General features: G+C 45.0%; 1 protein-coding gene and 2 non-coding genes across 3 annotated transcripts; all 3 read left to right on the plus strand.

Moving 5' to 3' along the window:
- The first annotated feature begins 4,673 nt into the window (after window positions 1–4,673).
- Window positions 4,674–10,029, plus strand: RPS3 (ribosomal protein S3). The gene is made up of 7 exons (XM_060605599.1): window positions 4,674–4,799; window positions 6,010–6,140; window positions 6,409–6,502; window positions 6,964–7,058; window positions 8,468–8,655; window positions 9,117–9,313; window positions 9,957–10,029. The coding sequence occupies exons 1-6, from the start codon at window positions 4,770–4,772 to the stop codon at window positions 9,308–9,310; spliced, it is 732 nt and encodes a 243-aa protein (XP_060461582.1). The 5' UTR covers window positions 4,674–4,769; the 3' UTR covers window positions 9,311–9,313; window positions 9,957–10,029.
- On the plus strand, window positions 5,705–5,853 carry LOC132662625 (small nucleolar RNA SNORD15). Its single transcript, XR_009602642.1, has one exon. It is a non-coding gene; the product is annotated as a small nucleolar RNA SNORD15 (small nucleolar RNA).
- LOC132662624 (small nucleolar RNA SNORD15) lies at window positions 8,865–9,009 on the plus strand. The gene has a single exon (XR_009602641.1). It is a non-coding gene; the product is annotated as a small nucleolar RNA SNORD15 (small nucleolar RNA).
- Window positions 10,030–14,037: the final 4,008 nt, after the last annotated feature.

Here is a 14,037-nt window from a genome sequence, read left to right on the forward strand (position 1 = left end):
AGTTGCCGACTGCCCATGCCCTGCCAGTCACTGTGCCCAATCCCAAGAAAACAAGAAGACAGACACCATTGATCTCTGCAATGGAAAAGAGTACAGCAGCACTATCCAGTGGAAACGTTGAGGGTCTCAGATGGGAGCCATATATGTAATTCCAGTTTTTCTTCTTTTTTTAATGTTTATTTATTTTTGAGAGAGAGAGAGAGAGAGAGAGAGAGAGAGAGAGAGAGAGAGACTGAGCATGAGCAGAGAAGGGGCAGAGAGAGAGGGAGACACGGAATCTGAATCGGTCTCCAGACTCTGAGCTGTCAGCACCAGAGCCAGACGTGGGACTCGAACTCACAAACTGTGAGATCATGACCTGAGCTGAAGTCGGCGACTTAACTGACTGAGCCACCCAAAGGGCAAAAGAAACAGGTGAACTTAATTTTAATAGTATATTTTAACCCAACGTGTCTAAAGTGTTATTGTCTCAACATATAATCAATATAAAAATTATTAATGGAAATTTCTTCGTTTATATATACCTTGAAGTCTGGTGTGCATCGTATACTTATAGAGCTGTTCACTCTGACCAGCCACATCTCAAATGTTCAGCATCCCCGTGAGGCCAGTGGCTACTGTATGGGACAGTACAGATTTAGAATTTAAGAAAAGAAACATTTTTCTTTACCTTAAACTATCAGAAGAAAGGATTATGGCATTTGGTGCTGGAGGCTGGGGCATTCACATTGTTTCACAAGTGGTCGTGTGGTCAGAAATCCAAAATGTATGTGGCCCTTGCATTTTTTTTCTTTGTTATTTGTATTTAAGTCCACAAGTAATGAATATATATATTTATTATAAGGGAAGCAATAAAGTAAATAGCCCTTTCACCTCCCTCAATACTGTTCCATTCCCAGAAGTAGGTTTAGTTCTCCATCAGTTGGGTAGAGATCCTTCGATGTATCTATATGCATATATATTTTATTTTACCATACAAAGATATTGCACAGTCCATATTGTTCTGCAATTTGTTTTTCTGGTGTAGCAGTATCTCTTGGTGCTCTATTCATATGTGCATCTCATTCTCTTTAATGACTACATAATATTCCACAGCCATTTCCCTACAGTTTTGGGGCTGTTTTTAATTTATGTTTTCACTATTAATAACACTGCTATAATGGGCATGCTTTATTTTGTTTTTTAAAATTTTTTTGATGTTTATTTATTTTAGAGACAGAGACAGAGCACAAGCAGAGGAGGGGCAGAGAGAGCTGGAGACAGAATCCGAAGCAGGCTGCAGTCTCTGAGCTGAAAGCACAGAGCCTGACGTGGGGCTTGAACCCACGAACCGTGAGATCATGACCTGAGCCCAAGCTGGACATCCAACCGACTGAGCCACCTCAAGCATTCTTTATTTTATGTTTATTTCTTTTTGACAGGGGGGATGGTGGAGAGGGTGCAAGTGGGGGAGGGGCAGAGAGAGAGAGAGACAGAGAGAGACAGAGAATCCTGAGCAGGCCCCCCGCACTGGCAGTGTGAGCCCAATGGTGGGTTCAAACTCACGAACCATGAGATCATGACCTAAGCTGAAGTCAGACACTCAACTGACTGAGCCACCCAGGTGACCCATAATGAGCATTCTTGCACCTACCTCCATGGATATATGCCAGGGCAAACCACACCTTTGGTCTTCTGGAATTTCAGGACGGTATCTGTGTGGCACTCACAGAGCCCAGGCATGGCCTGCCTGCATGGCCAAAAGGCCATATGTGTTCTCCCGCCCACGGCTCCCTCTTCCAAGTTCCGAGGACACTTCTGTGGCACTGGGGGCTCAACACAGTGAGCCTTGGTTATACTTTGGATGTCCCAGGGGAGATTAAGGCATCCTCACAGTCCCTGCTTCTATTAGAGTTCAGGGTATTGTGGCCACTATTATTCCTGTGGTGTTATTTTGAGTAATACATTATCTTCTTATAATGGTCTTAGATAAAATGTAAGGCATCATGATAAAGACAAAGGCTCCCTTCACGGGCTTCCTTCTGGAACCAGAGGACAATACCCCGGCAGGCAGCCTCTCCTAGTGTCGCTGAGGAGCTACCGTGGAGCCTCGGGGTGGATTTACCTCCAAGAACTTGCCATGGTCTGATGCTCAGTTTTGAGTCTCCAGAGCCTGGTTCAGAAATGGCACTTGCAAACAAATTCGTATGAACCATGCTACTAGGAAAGGATCTAAAACCAGAGTTCATGCATTGATTTGATTGCTCGTCAAAGTTTACTGACACTGGGCTCGAGCCAGGCCATATCCCAAGCTCTGGTTATAACGAACAAAACAGGCTTGGTCCTGACGGTCTAGTGGGACATAAGCAGGCCATTCCAATCCAGTGAAATGAGGTGTGGTGGTTATGGGATCGACGAGGAAGAAGTGACAAATTTAGCACGGGGAAGGAAAGAGCCAGTAAAAGATCAGTATCACAGGAAAGAGAAGGCATGACTGCTAGAGCAAGGTCTCAAAGGAACAGAACTAAACTTGAACCAGAACACAGAGGGGTGGTCGACCTTGGGCAAGAAGAGGGTCTCTTTCCTGAGCAGGGAGGAGGGCACACACAATCACAGGTTGGGTGAGGGGCAGTTCTTGCCTGTACAATCTACCCAGGGGCCGGGGTTAGGAGGGAAGCTGATCACTGAGAGTGAGGGGAGGCTCTGGTCTGGCAACGCTTACAACAGGCACCGTGGGAGAATGAGGGGCATATCTGGACGAGAAAATATTCTGACCCCAGCATGCAAGGCTGCTGCTGTCCCACAGCACCCAGGTCCTGTGTGAGGGCACAGAAAAGTCAGGTAGGCAGACTCATCAGGGCGGACGCTTTATCAGCCTGGCACCACCGAATCAACAAACCATGGAGCTGGATGAGGAAGGGAGTGAGGAGCAGAGGGAGATGACCCAGGGAGAAAAAAGCCTGATCCTGGGTGCCTCATCTCAGTGAGGGTTGTCACCAAGCGCCCACTGCTGGCATCAGAAATTGGGGTATCATTCTCAACTCCCCCTCAACCGCAATCCATCACCAAGATACATGGGTTCACAGCCTAACTATCTCTTTGGCTCATTTACTTCTTTTCATTTTCCCTGGTCTCTCTGCTCCACTCCCCCCCCCCCCCCCCCCAGAACTCTGGTAATTCTGTGATTATAGGACAGATCTTTGCATCGGAGTTGTTTTAGTGCTGGGGAAAATCTCAGATGGCTTCTAGGGCCAGACAATAAATGAGCGAAGCTGCCAGGGGCTGTGGCACATTGGAAAGCCCTTCACCATCTAACAGGGAAGGAGAGTGCTGCATGAGGAAATGTGGGCCTAGTATTCTGCTAGATCTATTTTTAAGAGAAGCCTAAAATAGCTTTACAGAGAAATGTCCTGATTTTAAGTGTAGGCAAACTATTCAAATTTAAAATAAAACTGCTCCTCCTGAAACCGATATTGCAGTGTATGTTAACTAACTAAAATTCAAATTAAAAAAACACAATTAAATAAAATGCAATGCATCTGCAAAAAAAAAAAAAAAACCCACCTTCATCACAGAGAAACTTTTTCTTCTTCTTCCTTTTCTTTTTATTGTATCTATATGACATGATAGGTGTTAGCTGAACTACAATGGCAATCATTCCACAATATTTGTAAATAAAACTGTATGCCTTAAACTTATACAGTGATGTATATCAATTATTTCTCAATAAAACTGTTGTTGAGGTGCTTCGGAGTGAAGTGTGCTGATGTCTGCAATTTACTTTGAATTTTTTTTAATGTTTATTTTTTGAGAGAGAGAGAGAGAGAGAGAGAGAGAGAGAGAGAGACAGGGTGTGAACGGGGGAGGGGCAGAGAGAGAGGGAGACACAGAATCCAGAGTAGGCTCCAGTCTCTGAGCTGTCAATGCAGAGCCCGATGTGGGACTCAAACTCACGAGCTGTGAGATTATGACCTGAGCCGCAGTCAGACGCTTAACTGACTGAGCCACCCAGGTGCCCCTACTTTGAAATGCATCAAATGATGCACTGTTGGGTGGATAGAGGGATGGATAGATGCTTGATAAAGCAAATACGCAAAGGTCAATTGGAGCGCCTTGGTGATGCACATATGCACAATCCTTTCCACTTTTCTGTACATTTGAAAATTTCAAAATGTAAGGGGAAAATTTTTTAGTTGAAGAATAATTGTGAGTCCACGAACTATTATTTTTGCGACTTCCATTACAAGTTTTAACGGACTTTATGAAAGCAAGGTACAGGTAAATGAGTTCATAACATAAAGGGCATTGAACGGTCCCTAGAATATTTAATAAATATTAGATATTATTAGTGTCATCATTTGGAACAGGAAATGGTCACAAATTGGAAGAGCTGGGCACCTAAACGGATTTCATGGAGGGCTTTCAGCTGACTTTTTATTACAGTGTATAGTGTAGGGACCAGGATTCCATGCTGTTGCCGTATGACCTTGTAACTGTAATTTCCATCTCTGTGTCTCACGTTGCTCACTTTTAAGCTAATGAGAGTTGGACTGTAAGCTCCCCTGCAGTTCCAAAGTTCTGATTGATCTGCTACTCTTCCTGTTTCTGCCTATAGGGGTCTCCATTACCCTTCTTCCCCGCCTCCCCTTTAACGCTTTCCTAAAAACTACATTTCCCAGGAGGGCCCACAGGCGTTGACGTCGCGCAGTTCTTTGTCGTCGCCCGCGCCCTTTATACGTACTTCCGCCGGCGAGCCACTTCCTTTCCTTTCGGCGGTGCGCGGCGGCAAGATGGCGGTGCAAATTTCCAAGAAGAGGAAGGTGAGACCCTGAGGGCCGGTCCGGGGAACCGTGGCGCCGCGCGGGTCGGGGCTGGTGGCGATGCCTTCGCAAGACTTGCGGCTTTGGGTCCTGCGTCGGGAAGCGGCCGTGGCCGCGTGGCGTTCCCGCGGGCTGCGGATGGCGGCGGATGGAACGCGGGGCCCGAGCCGGGCGAGCGCAGTTCGGCGGCGGAAGTCAGGCAGCGAGACATTTCTGCCGCTTCTGGCCGGAGAGCAGAGATGAGCGCCGGGCGCCCCTCCTGCGCCGGAGAAAGCGCTTGTGAGCATTTTTTGGTCGACAGATAGCTTTACTAAACGAATGCTATGTGGGGAGCGTGAGCCATTTCCCACCACGGCTCACACTGTGGCTTTGGGTAGGAGAGGGAGCAGCGTATTCGTGCTTTATTCGTGGCAGGATGCCGCCTTCTGACCGACCCCAAAGACCTCAATTGGAAAAGCTACTGTCAGTTTCTTGCTACGTCTGGGGCCCAAAGGAAACTCCTGGAGGAAGAGAGGAAGGAGACCCGGGGAGAACTTGAACTTTTCGAGCTTTAACTTTTCGCTTTTCCGTGGGCGAGAACTGTGTAAAGACCCATTTGCTTTAGAAAGAGGCAGCTTGTCGTTTTTGTGTGTGCATAACATCTCGTAGATCCACACTCTTTTCGAGTTAGGACTTGCCAGTTTTGTAAGACCACAGGTACTTGACCGCAAGATAACGTGGCTGGGGTTCTTCTGATGGTCCAAGTTGTGTCTATGTGGGACTGCTTAAGTCACTGTATTTTCACCAGTTCCGAGGGTAGTTAGTGTCTCTGCTGTTCTGAGTGAGTGAGTGGTAAATGTGCCCTTTCGGGGCAGCTTTCCGTTCAGCATGTATACGTACATCCACATAAACACGTCTTAAAAACCCTTCAATGAAGAGAAGATGACGAGTCTGACTGGAGGATTTCTCTTTGTCCGGGGGGCCCCTACTTCGTGCCGCGTTCTGTGGCAGTTTTAAGGGCCCTCGGGTTAAAGTAACTTCCAAAGGACGACCTAGAGGCATTTGTCTGAGAAGGGTTGCCCCGTTCCAGATGGAACAAGGGTAATAGAGAGGTGATGGGCTGGTTGTTAGAGGTGTGGAATTTTGATGAGAGGGGCCCTGGCAGAAGGACTAGGCAGGAAAAAGTGACCCTGCATCCATGTTCTAATTGCAAGTTTTATCTTCTGGTTAGTTTGTCGCTGATGGCATCTTCAAAGCCGAACTGAACGAGTTTCTCACGCGGGAGCTGGCTGAAGATGGCTACTCCGGGGTTGAGGTCCGAGTTACACCAACCAGGACAGAAATCATCATCTTGGCCACCAGGTGAAGACTCAGTTTTCCTGGTTATCACCTGTAGTTGTATATGCTAGGACGGTGTATTCTATAAATTTAAGGGGACAACCAGTGAGTTGGCCTTAGTAAACGTACGGTTTATTAACGGCATTTTAAATCTAATTCTAGTTCTTGTTATCTAGAATTTATATATCCTTGTGTCAGATGAATGAGACTTTACTACCACATGCATATAAGATTTAAAGTCCTGTCCGGAATTTTGTGAGAGTTATAAATTCTCCCTCTTTATTTTCCTAAGGACGCAGAATGTTCTGGGTGAGAAGGGCCGGCGGATCCGAGAATTGACCGCTGTGGTTCAGAAGAGATTTGGTTTTCCTGAGGGCAGTGTAGAGGTGAGTGATCTTGGCTTACGCCAGAGATAACTGTGGTCCTGGAAATGGTTATTTAGGGTGGTACTTCTATAAACTCTTAACGTCATGTAGATCTTAGTTATGATCACTGAATTTTATAAATGGAGTGGTATTTTGTTGAAGGTCTCTTAATATCCAGTGGGCTTCAGTTTATAGGCCTGTTCTGCTCGTTTCTGGTGGTTAAGGGATTTTTACATTCAGTTTGGGTATGATAATGGTATAATGGATTGGCTACCCCGTCAGTTGGTGTAGCCGTAGAAGGAGCTAGGGGTGGGAGGGCAATAAGGAAAGGTTCGAACTATATCACAGTGCATGTTACTCGTGGGTAGCAGAAGTGTTTAGTACTTGAGGGATGCCAACAGTGATACATGCTGGCATGATGAATGAACTCGTTTTTTGTAGAAAACACTGGTTTAAGGCTGTGACTTGTTTCCTTCTTAAAGCTTTATGCTGAAAAAGTGGCCACAAGAGGTCTGTGTGCTATTGCCCAGGCAGAGTCTCTGCGTTACAAACTCCTAGGAGGCCTCGCTGTGCGGAGGTAAGTGTCTTGAACCTTTTAATGATTAGGGAACTCCAGGGAGAGTAAGTTAAGATTCTTGGTGAAGTTACTCAGATCCATTAAGTGCAGGGATTATAAAGAGGTGAGACATAGTCCTGGTGGGAGAGCTTATCTGTATGTATGTATGTAGATAGTGCTGTGAGGAGGGATGGACTGTAAAGCCATGAGGTGGCTAGATGGCTCTGGAGCTGGGCCTACTGGTAAGATTTCAGTAGGAGTTCTTTGTGTAGTTTCACTATTTGTGAAGTTGTCGGAATGCCTTGCTTGGGTGTTTAAAATTCAGTCAGTACGTCATGCAGAGCCCTGGCAGGTTTTTCAGCAGGGGAAGGACATGAGAGCTGAGCTTTAGGAACGTTGACCTGATGGGGAAATAGGTAGCAGGAAAGGCTGTAGGCAGGACTTCTAAAAAAGGCTGCCTGCCTGGTTTGAGTACCAGCCACTCCACTTAGAACCGTGGTCCTCAAAAGCTTGGTCCCTGGGCCAGCGTCACTGTCATCATCAGAGGACCTGTTAGAAATAAAACTTGTCAGTCTCCACCCACTGAAGTGGAAAGTGGGGGTGTGGCCCAGCAACCTGGTCCAGGTAATTTTTTGTACACAGAGAAGTTTGACTTGGAAGTTCTGAGACCTGAGCTCTTACTGAGTTTCTGACCCTCGGATCTCCTATTTGTAAATGGAGGTCATTACATCCACCTCTCCTTTTTGTGGTGATTACATGAGATGATGCAAAGGGGCCTAGATCCTAGAGTGCCGGGTCCTACCTTCCCTGTCTAAAGTGGCATCTAGCTCTCCCAATTAGTATTTCCCAGGGTATGCGGTGATAAACGAGTTGGGGGCATGATATTTTAAGGCTTACTGTCAATGTATAGGCCTAGAAACCTCTTTTTCCAGCACTCTAGTCAAGGTGGCTAGGAACCCACATTAGTAGTTAGGGTTCCTAATGAATGTGAATTCTGGAGATAAGGGGCCACTCAATGACTGGGGTACTTCTGGGTTCTTAAACTGAGTGCTTACCCGATTGTGAAATGCTGAGTTTTACCACCCTCACCATTTAATTGGCCTGGAGTGAGGTCTAGACTTCACAGGTTTTTTTGTTCTATTTTAATCTTGTTGAGATGATCCTAATGTGCAACCAAGGCTGGGAAGCATGTGGTTAGAAGGATTTGGTAAATATTCCCTAAGGAATTAGCCTAAGATGAGGTGTGATGGGAATGAAGGAGAATTGCCAGGCTCTGGTCAAATTTATTCTCCATTAAAGTTGAAGATAGTGCAGACTAATAAGTCTTGTGCTTTTTGTATCTGTTTTTTAACATGGTGGGGTGTGGTGGGCTTGAACAATCCCTATCTTTGGTGATGATAGGTGGGTATCTGTCTCTTGTTCTCCCAAAGGGCCTGCTATGGTGTGCTGCGGTTCATCATGGAGAGTGGGGCCAAAGGCTGTGAGGTCGTGGTGTCTGGGAAACTCCGAGGACAGAGGGCTAAATCCATGAAGTTTGTGGATGGCCTGATGATTCACAGCGGGGACCCTGTTAACTACTATGTTGATACTGCTGTGCGCCATGTGCTGCTCAGACAGGGTAAGCAGCTGGGAGTGCTTGGGGCAAAGGGCTTTTAGCAGATAGATGTGCTTTCCACGCACACTGCAGTGTTTGGGGAGTTCATTTTGGGAGTAGTGGAGCATGTTGATACTCCTTGGGTTTACTGATTAATGTGCTGTATTGAACTGTGAGAATTACTGAGATCAGTCAGATCCGAGAGTTGGTTTGCTCTTAGCCACCTGTGTACCCTTCGGTGATGATACGATGACGAGTCAGAAAGGTCACATCCTGCTCTTGGTCCTTGTCAGTGCCACGTTCTGTGGTGCTGCGCATGGGTTCCTTTTGCAAAAGTGTCCTGTTCATTGATTGATTAGAGGCATTTGTCTGAGAAGGGACCAGACCCAGGGGTGCTTGAGTAACCTACTGTCCTCTTCTTTCTGTCCTGTCTTATCATGGGATCGGTGCAGCCCCAGCTAGATTCTAACTATGGCATCTTCTAGGTGTGCTGGGCATCAAAGTGAAGATCATGCTTCCCTGGGACCCAAGTGGTAAGATTGGCCCTAAGAAGCCCCTGCCAGATCATGTGAGCATTGTGGAACCCAAAGATGAGATCCTTCCCACCACCCCCATCTCAGAACAGAAAGGTGGGAAACCCGAGCCGCCTGCCATGCCTCAACCAGTACCCACAGCATAATAGGTATGTCTCCAGGGACCTCTTGGGGTAGAGTAAGACCCTATTCCCTGTCTTCCTATTAATAATTCTATATCCCACACTGTGGTAAGCACTTGATACATAAAAATTAGATTATACTTGCTTTACGACACAGGTTGGATCTAGAGGCCTATTTACCCAGGGATTCTGTTAGGAGTATTTGCCTTTCATCTCTTAACGAAGTTCCTCTGTTGGGGTGCCTGGGAGCCTCAGTCATTTGAGTGTCTGACTCTTGGTTTTAGCTCAGGTCATGATCCCAGGATTGTGGGATCGAGCCCCGTGTTGGGCTCCATGCTGAGCATGGAGCCTGCTTAAGATTCTCTTTCTCCCTCTGCCCCTCTTCCCTGCTCATGGTCTCTCAAAAAATTCCTATGTTTACTGCGTTTGAAATAAGTTTTCCTTTATTTGCTTAAAATCATCAAGGCTCTCTTGTTAGTTATTAGTTGCCTGTTCTTCAGCAGCCTCTTCAGTTAAAATAGTAACATCAAGCCTCTTCTATGCCCAGCACCTCTTGTGTGTTCTAGGTGTTCTCTGTGTATATATTCACACAAACCCTAAATGGGAAATGAAAGAACCCAATATTCAGGTGAAGATTCTGTTCTTATTGTTGTGCTTTATTCTGTTTCAGGGTCTTCTTGGCAGCTGGATCTGGAGTTTGGATTTTGCTCTCTAAAGACCTCTAATAAAATCTTTGAAAAAGACGCATGGCCTGAATGGACTGTAGGTCCACTATTTGGACTGATAATTCTGTTGCCCCAAGGGAATATTCCTTGATTGATTCTTTCGGCTGCCAGGAAATCCTTGGTTTCAGCTGTGCTTATGAGGCAGGAGCCAGAACAGGAGGAGCCGAGCAGAGTTAACCAGACCCAATATCCCATAAATCTGGTGAAAGCTGAAGGCTGATAGTTAATAGGACAGCACTTTGATTCATTCACCTGCAGTTTGGTGTTACAGGTTTAGAAGAGGGATATGTTTAAGATGGCTTTTTTTCCTCTGATGTATAAGGGAATCTGTATTGCACATAGAAAATGAGTGTTTTATTTTGCCCATTCCATTATATTTTGGGTCATTATACACTATAGGTAGTGTTCTACATTATTCTCATTTAATCCTGAGTCTCTCTAAAGTGTAAAGGGAATTTGCTTGTGCTACTGAAGAGCCTAAAATGCTGAAATACATTTTCCTAAGCAGCATAGAGCTGTGATTAGAATCCACATTTCTATGCTCAGTCCTCTGAGCTGTTACACTCTAGAAGAACATTTACATGTCTACAGTTTGTCATATTTGAAGCGTTTTCTGTTGATGGGCTTTAACAAATTGAGTTCCCCTAGTTTCTTCAGGTGAAACTAGTGCAGGACAGGCTGGCAGGAAAATCCTACGTGACTAGTGCATGAGTTACATTGGGAACGCAGTGACAAACGTGTCTCTGCCCTCCCCCTTTCAGGGGCCTTTGATGTTTATCCTTACTTTATCTAGAAGTAACCTCTCATTGTTTTTTCAGTTTTTAGTAGAGACACTCCCCTTTGGAAGTCTCTAACCTCTAGGGTAGCTAATGTGCTAATGACTGCTTACTGTGTTCTAGGGAGTGGAATGTATTGTATCATTAGGAAGCAGAGCCTAAATACAAAAATGAATGTTTATTTCCCCATGCTTCTCAACTTGAGGTGACAATTTCTCAAGCTGATGAAAGTTTTCTGGGAAGGGCTGAGGGTGAGGTGGTTATGAGCAGGCAAGCCTGGTATTGGGCCTCCTCAGTAACTATATACAAGTAAAGTGAGATTTGAGTGCCTTGATTAAGTGAGTCTGTGCCCACCCCCAAATCTAATGCAGTATAGGCAGCTATCATAAAGTCTTATTTATCCTTTATGCGTAAAACTAATGGCGTTTTGCAATTTTACTGAAAATGTTGAGCCAGGCTATTTAATTCTTGTATTTTTGGACTTCTGTAATTTGGTTGTGAGGGGATTTTTGTTGTGAAACTAGTTCAGCTAATATAAGCATCCAGAATATTTGGTGCTAGAAACAGATTAAGGCAGTCCTGGTCATCTAAGACCTCAGTATCTAGTACTGGCACAGCCAGTCACAGGTCTTTGTCTATTAGATGGGGTGATTAAATTCCTTAACTTCCAATCCACTTAAAAGTGAAAGTTGGTGTGTGGGGTTCAGTCATGCTGTTATGTAACCCCACCAGGGGGTGCTGTAGCAGGAAATAAGTACCAAAGTAGATGCTTGGGGAAGAATAAAATGCGTTGAATAAAGTAGCAGGTTATTAGTGTGCATGTGTAAAGCTTGAGTTACTCAGGTGAAGAAAGGGAGGCTGAAAGCTGGAATGTGAGAATTTGAGAATAGGCCCAGGGGCCAAGCAAGGGTCCCAGATCAATGGACAACACTCAATATGGAGAACCAGGGAAAGTACAAAAACTGTTGGCACCAGAGGACAATGGGTAAGGGGTTTCTTGGGGGGGGGGGGGGTGTCAGCATCCAGACAGAAAGGTCACTGTTGTCACAGGCTGCTCTATCCCACAGCAGAGTGATAATGTGTGGAGTCGGTTACCTTCAGCCCCTACGTCCAGTCAGCCAGTCTCATCTAATTGGGAAATTAGACGAAGGCTTACGGGAATGTACAAGCCTGGTGGGGATGGGGATAACCTTTTTCTGCAGAGTGCTTTAAAAAGGAGACGTGGGAAGATGCTGGGCTTTGCAGTCAGACTTGGATTCAAATTTGACACAGGCACTGGTGAATCTTTCCCATCAGTATCTCTCCAGTCTGTTGGAGTTGAAGATCTAACAATACCTGTCTATAGCATATCATCTAGTGTACTATCTCTAGAGACAACAGCTGAGAGCCCAGGCCGTCCAGCCAGAGTCATTCAAAACCAGGTTAACTTCTTAGTATGAGCATGGGCACATCAATGTCATCTCAGCCTTGAGCATGTGATTTCATAGCACAGTGCCTGACCCATAGGAAGTCCTCTGAGTGTACTGGATGTTGTTACTATTAGTATTTAAGCAAATCCTCTTAGAAATGATTAGTAGCTTAACTTCATGGTATTGGATCCTCCCCATCCTAAGGGCCTTGACCATAGAGACGGCTTTCTGCTTCTGCTGGGAAGTGGGCATAGCTGATCAGGTGTTACCACATTCTGCAGGTGCTGAAATTGGCCTTTTACCATGCCACATCCCACCTAGTGGTGGTTTCTGAGCCCTGAGTTTGCTGTGTATAAATGTAGCTGTTCTGTGTTAGGGCCTGCCAACACCAGAGCAGTAAGTCATTTAAGTATCATTTAGAGTCAACATTTTCAACCTAAAAAAATAGTTTTTCTTAACTATTTTTTTCCTCCTCAGGGACATGAGATTTTGATGTTATTTTATCCAGGAAATAAACCATTTCCTTATTTGTTATTGATCAAAAACTACATGTATAACTTGTAAAGCAGCATGACTGGTGAGAAAATTGTTATATTCCCTGAGCTTGCTGTAAACATTCCATTAATCTGAACATCCCTGCAATGGGCTAGTTCTGTTACTAGTTTCATTTTATAGCAACTTTAGCCCACATGATACATATTAGAGGAAGGAATGTATGATTTCTCTTAGGCTTTGGAAAATTCTTAGGCTATCTCAAGATCCTACTTAGGGTTTGACAAGTGACATGAAGCCCTAGATTGGGAACAACTTATTCTAAACTCAAATTTTAACAAGTAAGAGGCTCCAGTGGCTCTGAAATTGAAATGAGACCACACCTTTGCTGCTCAGTCCTGTATTGTACTAACAGCTCAGCCGGCCAGGTGCAGCTGGGCCTTTGTCCACTGTTGGAGGAGTGCTGCTGTGATGGGTTCATCTCACCCTCCACCCTCACTGGCTGGCCATGGACTGCCCCTATGACCAGCCTGTACCTGCCAGTCTTGTGTGGTGAATCAGAGGAGCTGGAGTGTTGAATTGTAAGTTGTTGACAGTGTAGAGGGCTTCCCTTGTCTTTGAGAATATTTTTGCTCTTTAGATAGAGGGAGAGCATAGACCCAGCAATGGGACCGCTTTCCCATCAGGGACAGAGGAACAGAGGTGATGGAGCTTTTTCCTCACTGGTTTTCCCTCAATACGACAGGAAGACCTAGCCATCGCTATTTACCATCTAGGTCCAATAGACACCATATCTTTTAAATTTTAAGTCACTTTACAAGTAATTTACGGAAGAATAAAGGGAAAGTGGGAAACAGTTATATATTTTACAAGTATGGAAGTGTTTACTAAAATTTTAAAGTTTATTTTTGAGAGGAGAGAATCCCAAGCAGGCTCTGCACTGTCAGCAAGGAGCCTGGTGTAGGGCTTGAACCCAAGAATAGTGATATAGACCTGAGCTGAAATCAAGAATCAGACACTTAATCAACTGAGCCACCCAGGTGTCTCTAAAAATACTAAAATTTTAGCAAGTATTAGCACAATTCTGAATATACTGAAAACCATTGAGTTCTACCCTTCAAATGGGTGGAATTTATGGGATGTGAATTACATGTCAATACTCATTCATATATTCATGAAAATAGATATTTGTGTATATGTATGTATATACATAAATGAATTAAACAATTTTGTGTTTTCCTTGCCTGGGAGACAACATACCCCAAATGAGCACCATCTCTTAAACGTGGTTAAATGCTCGTCAACCACCCTGTGTGAAGCTGGAATGTATTCATCTTGTAACTACTGAT

The sequence above is a fragment of the Panthera onca genome, chromosome D1 (genome assembly GCF_046562875.1).
Source record: "Panthera onca isolate mPanOnc1 chromosome D1, mPanOnc1 haplotype 2, whole genome shotgun sequence".
Lineage (NCBI taxonomy): Eukaryota > Metazoa > Chordata > Mammalia > Carnivora > Felidae > Panthera > Panthera onca.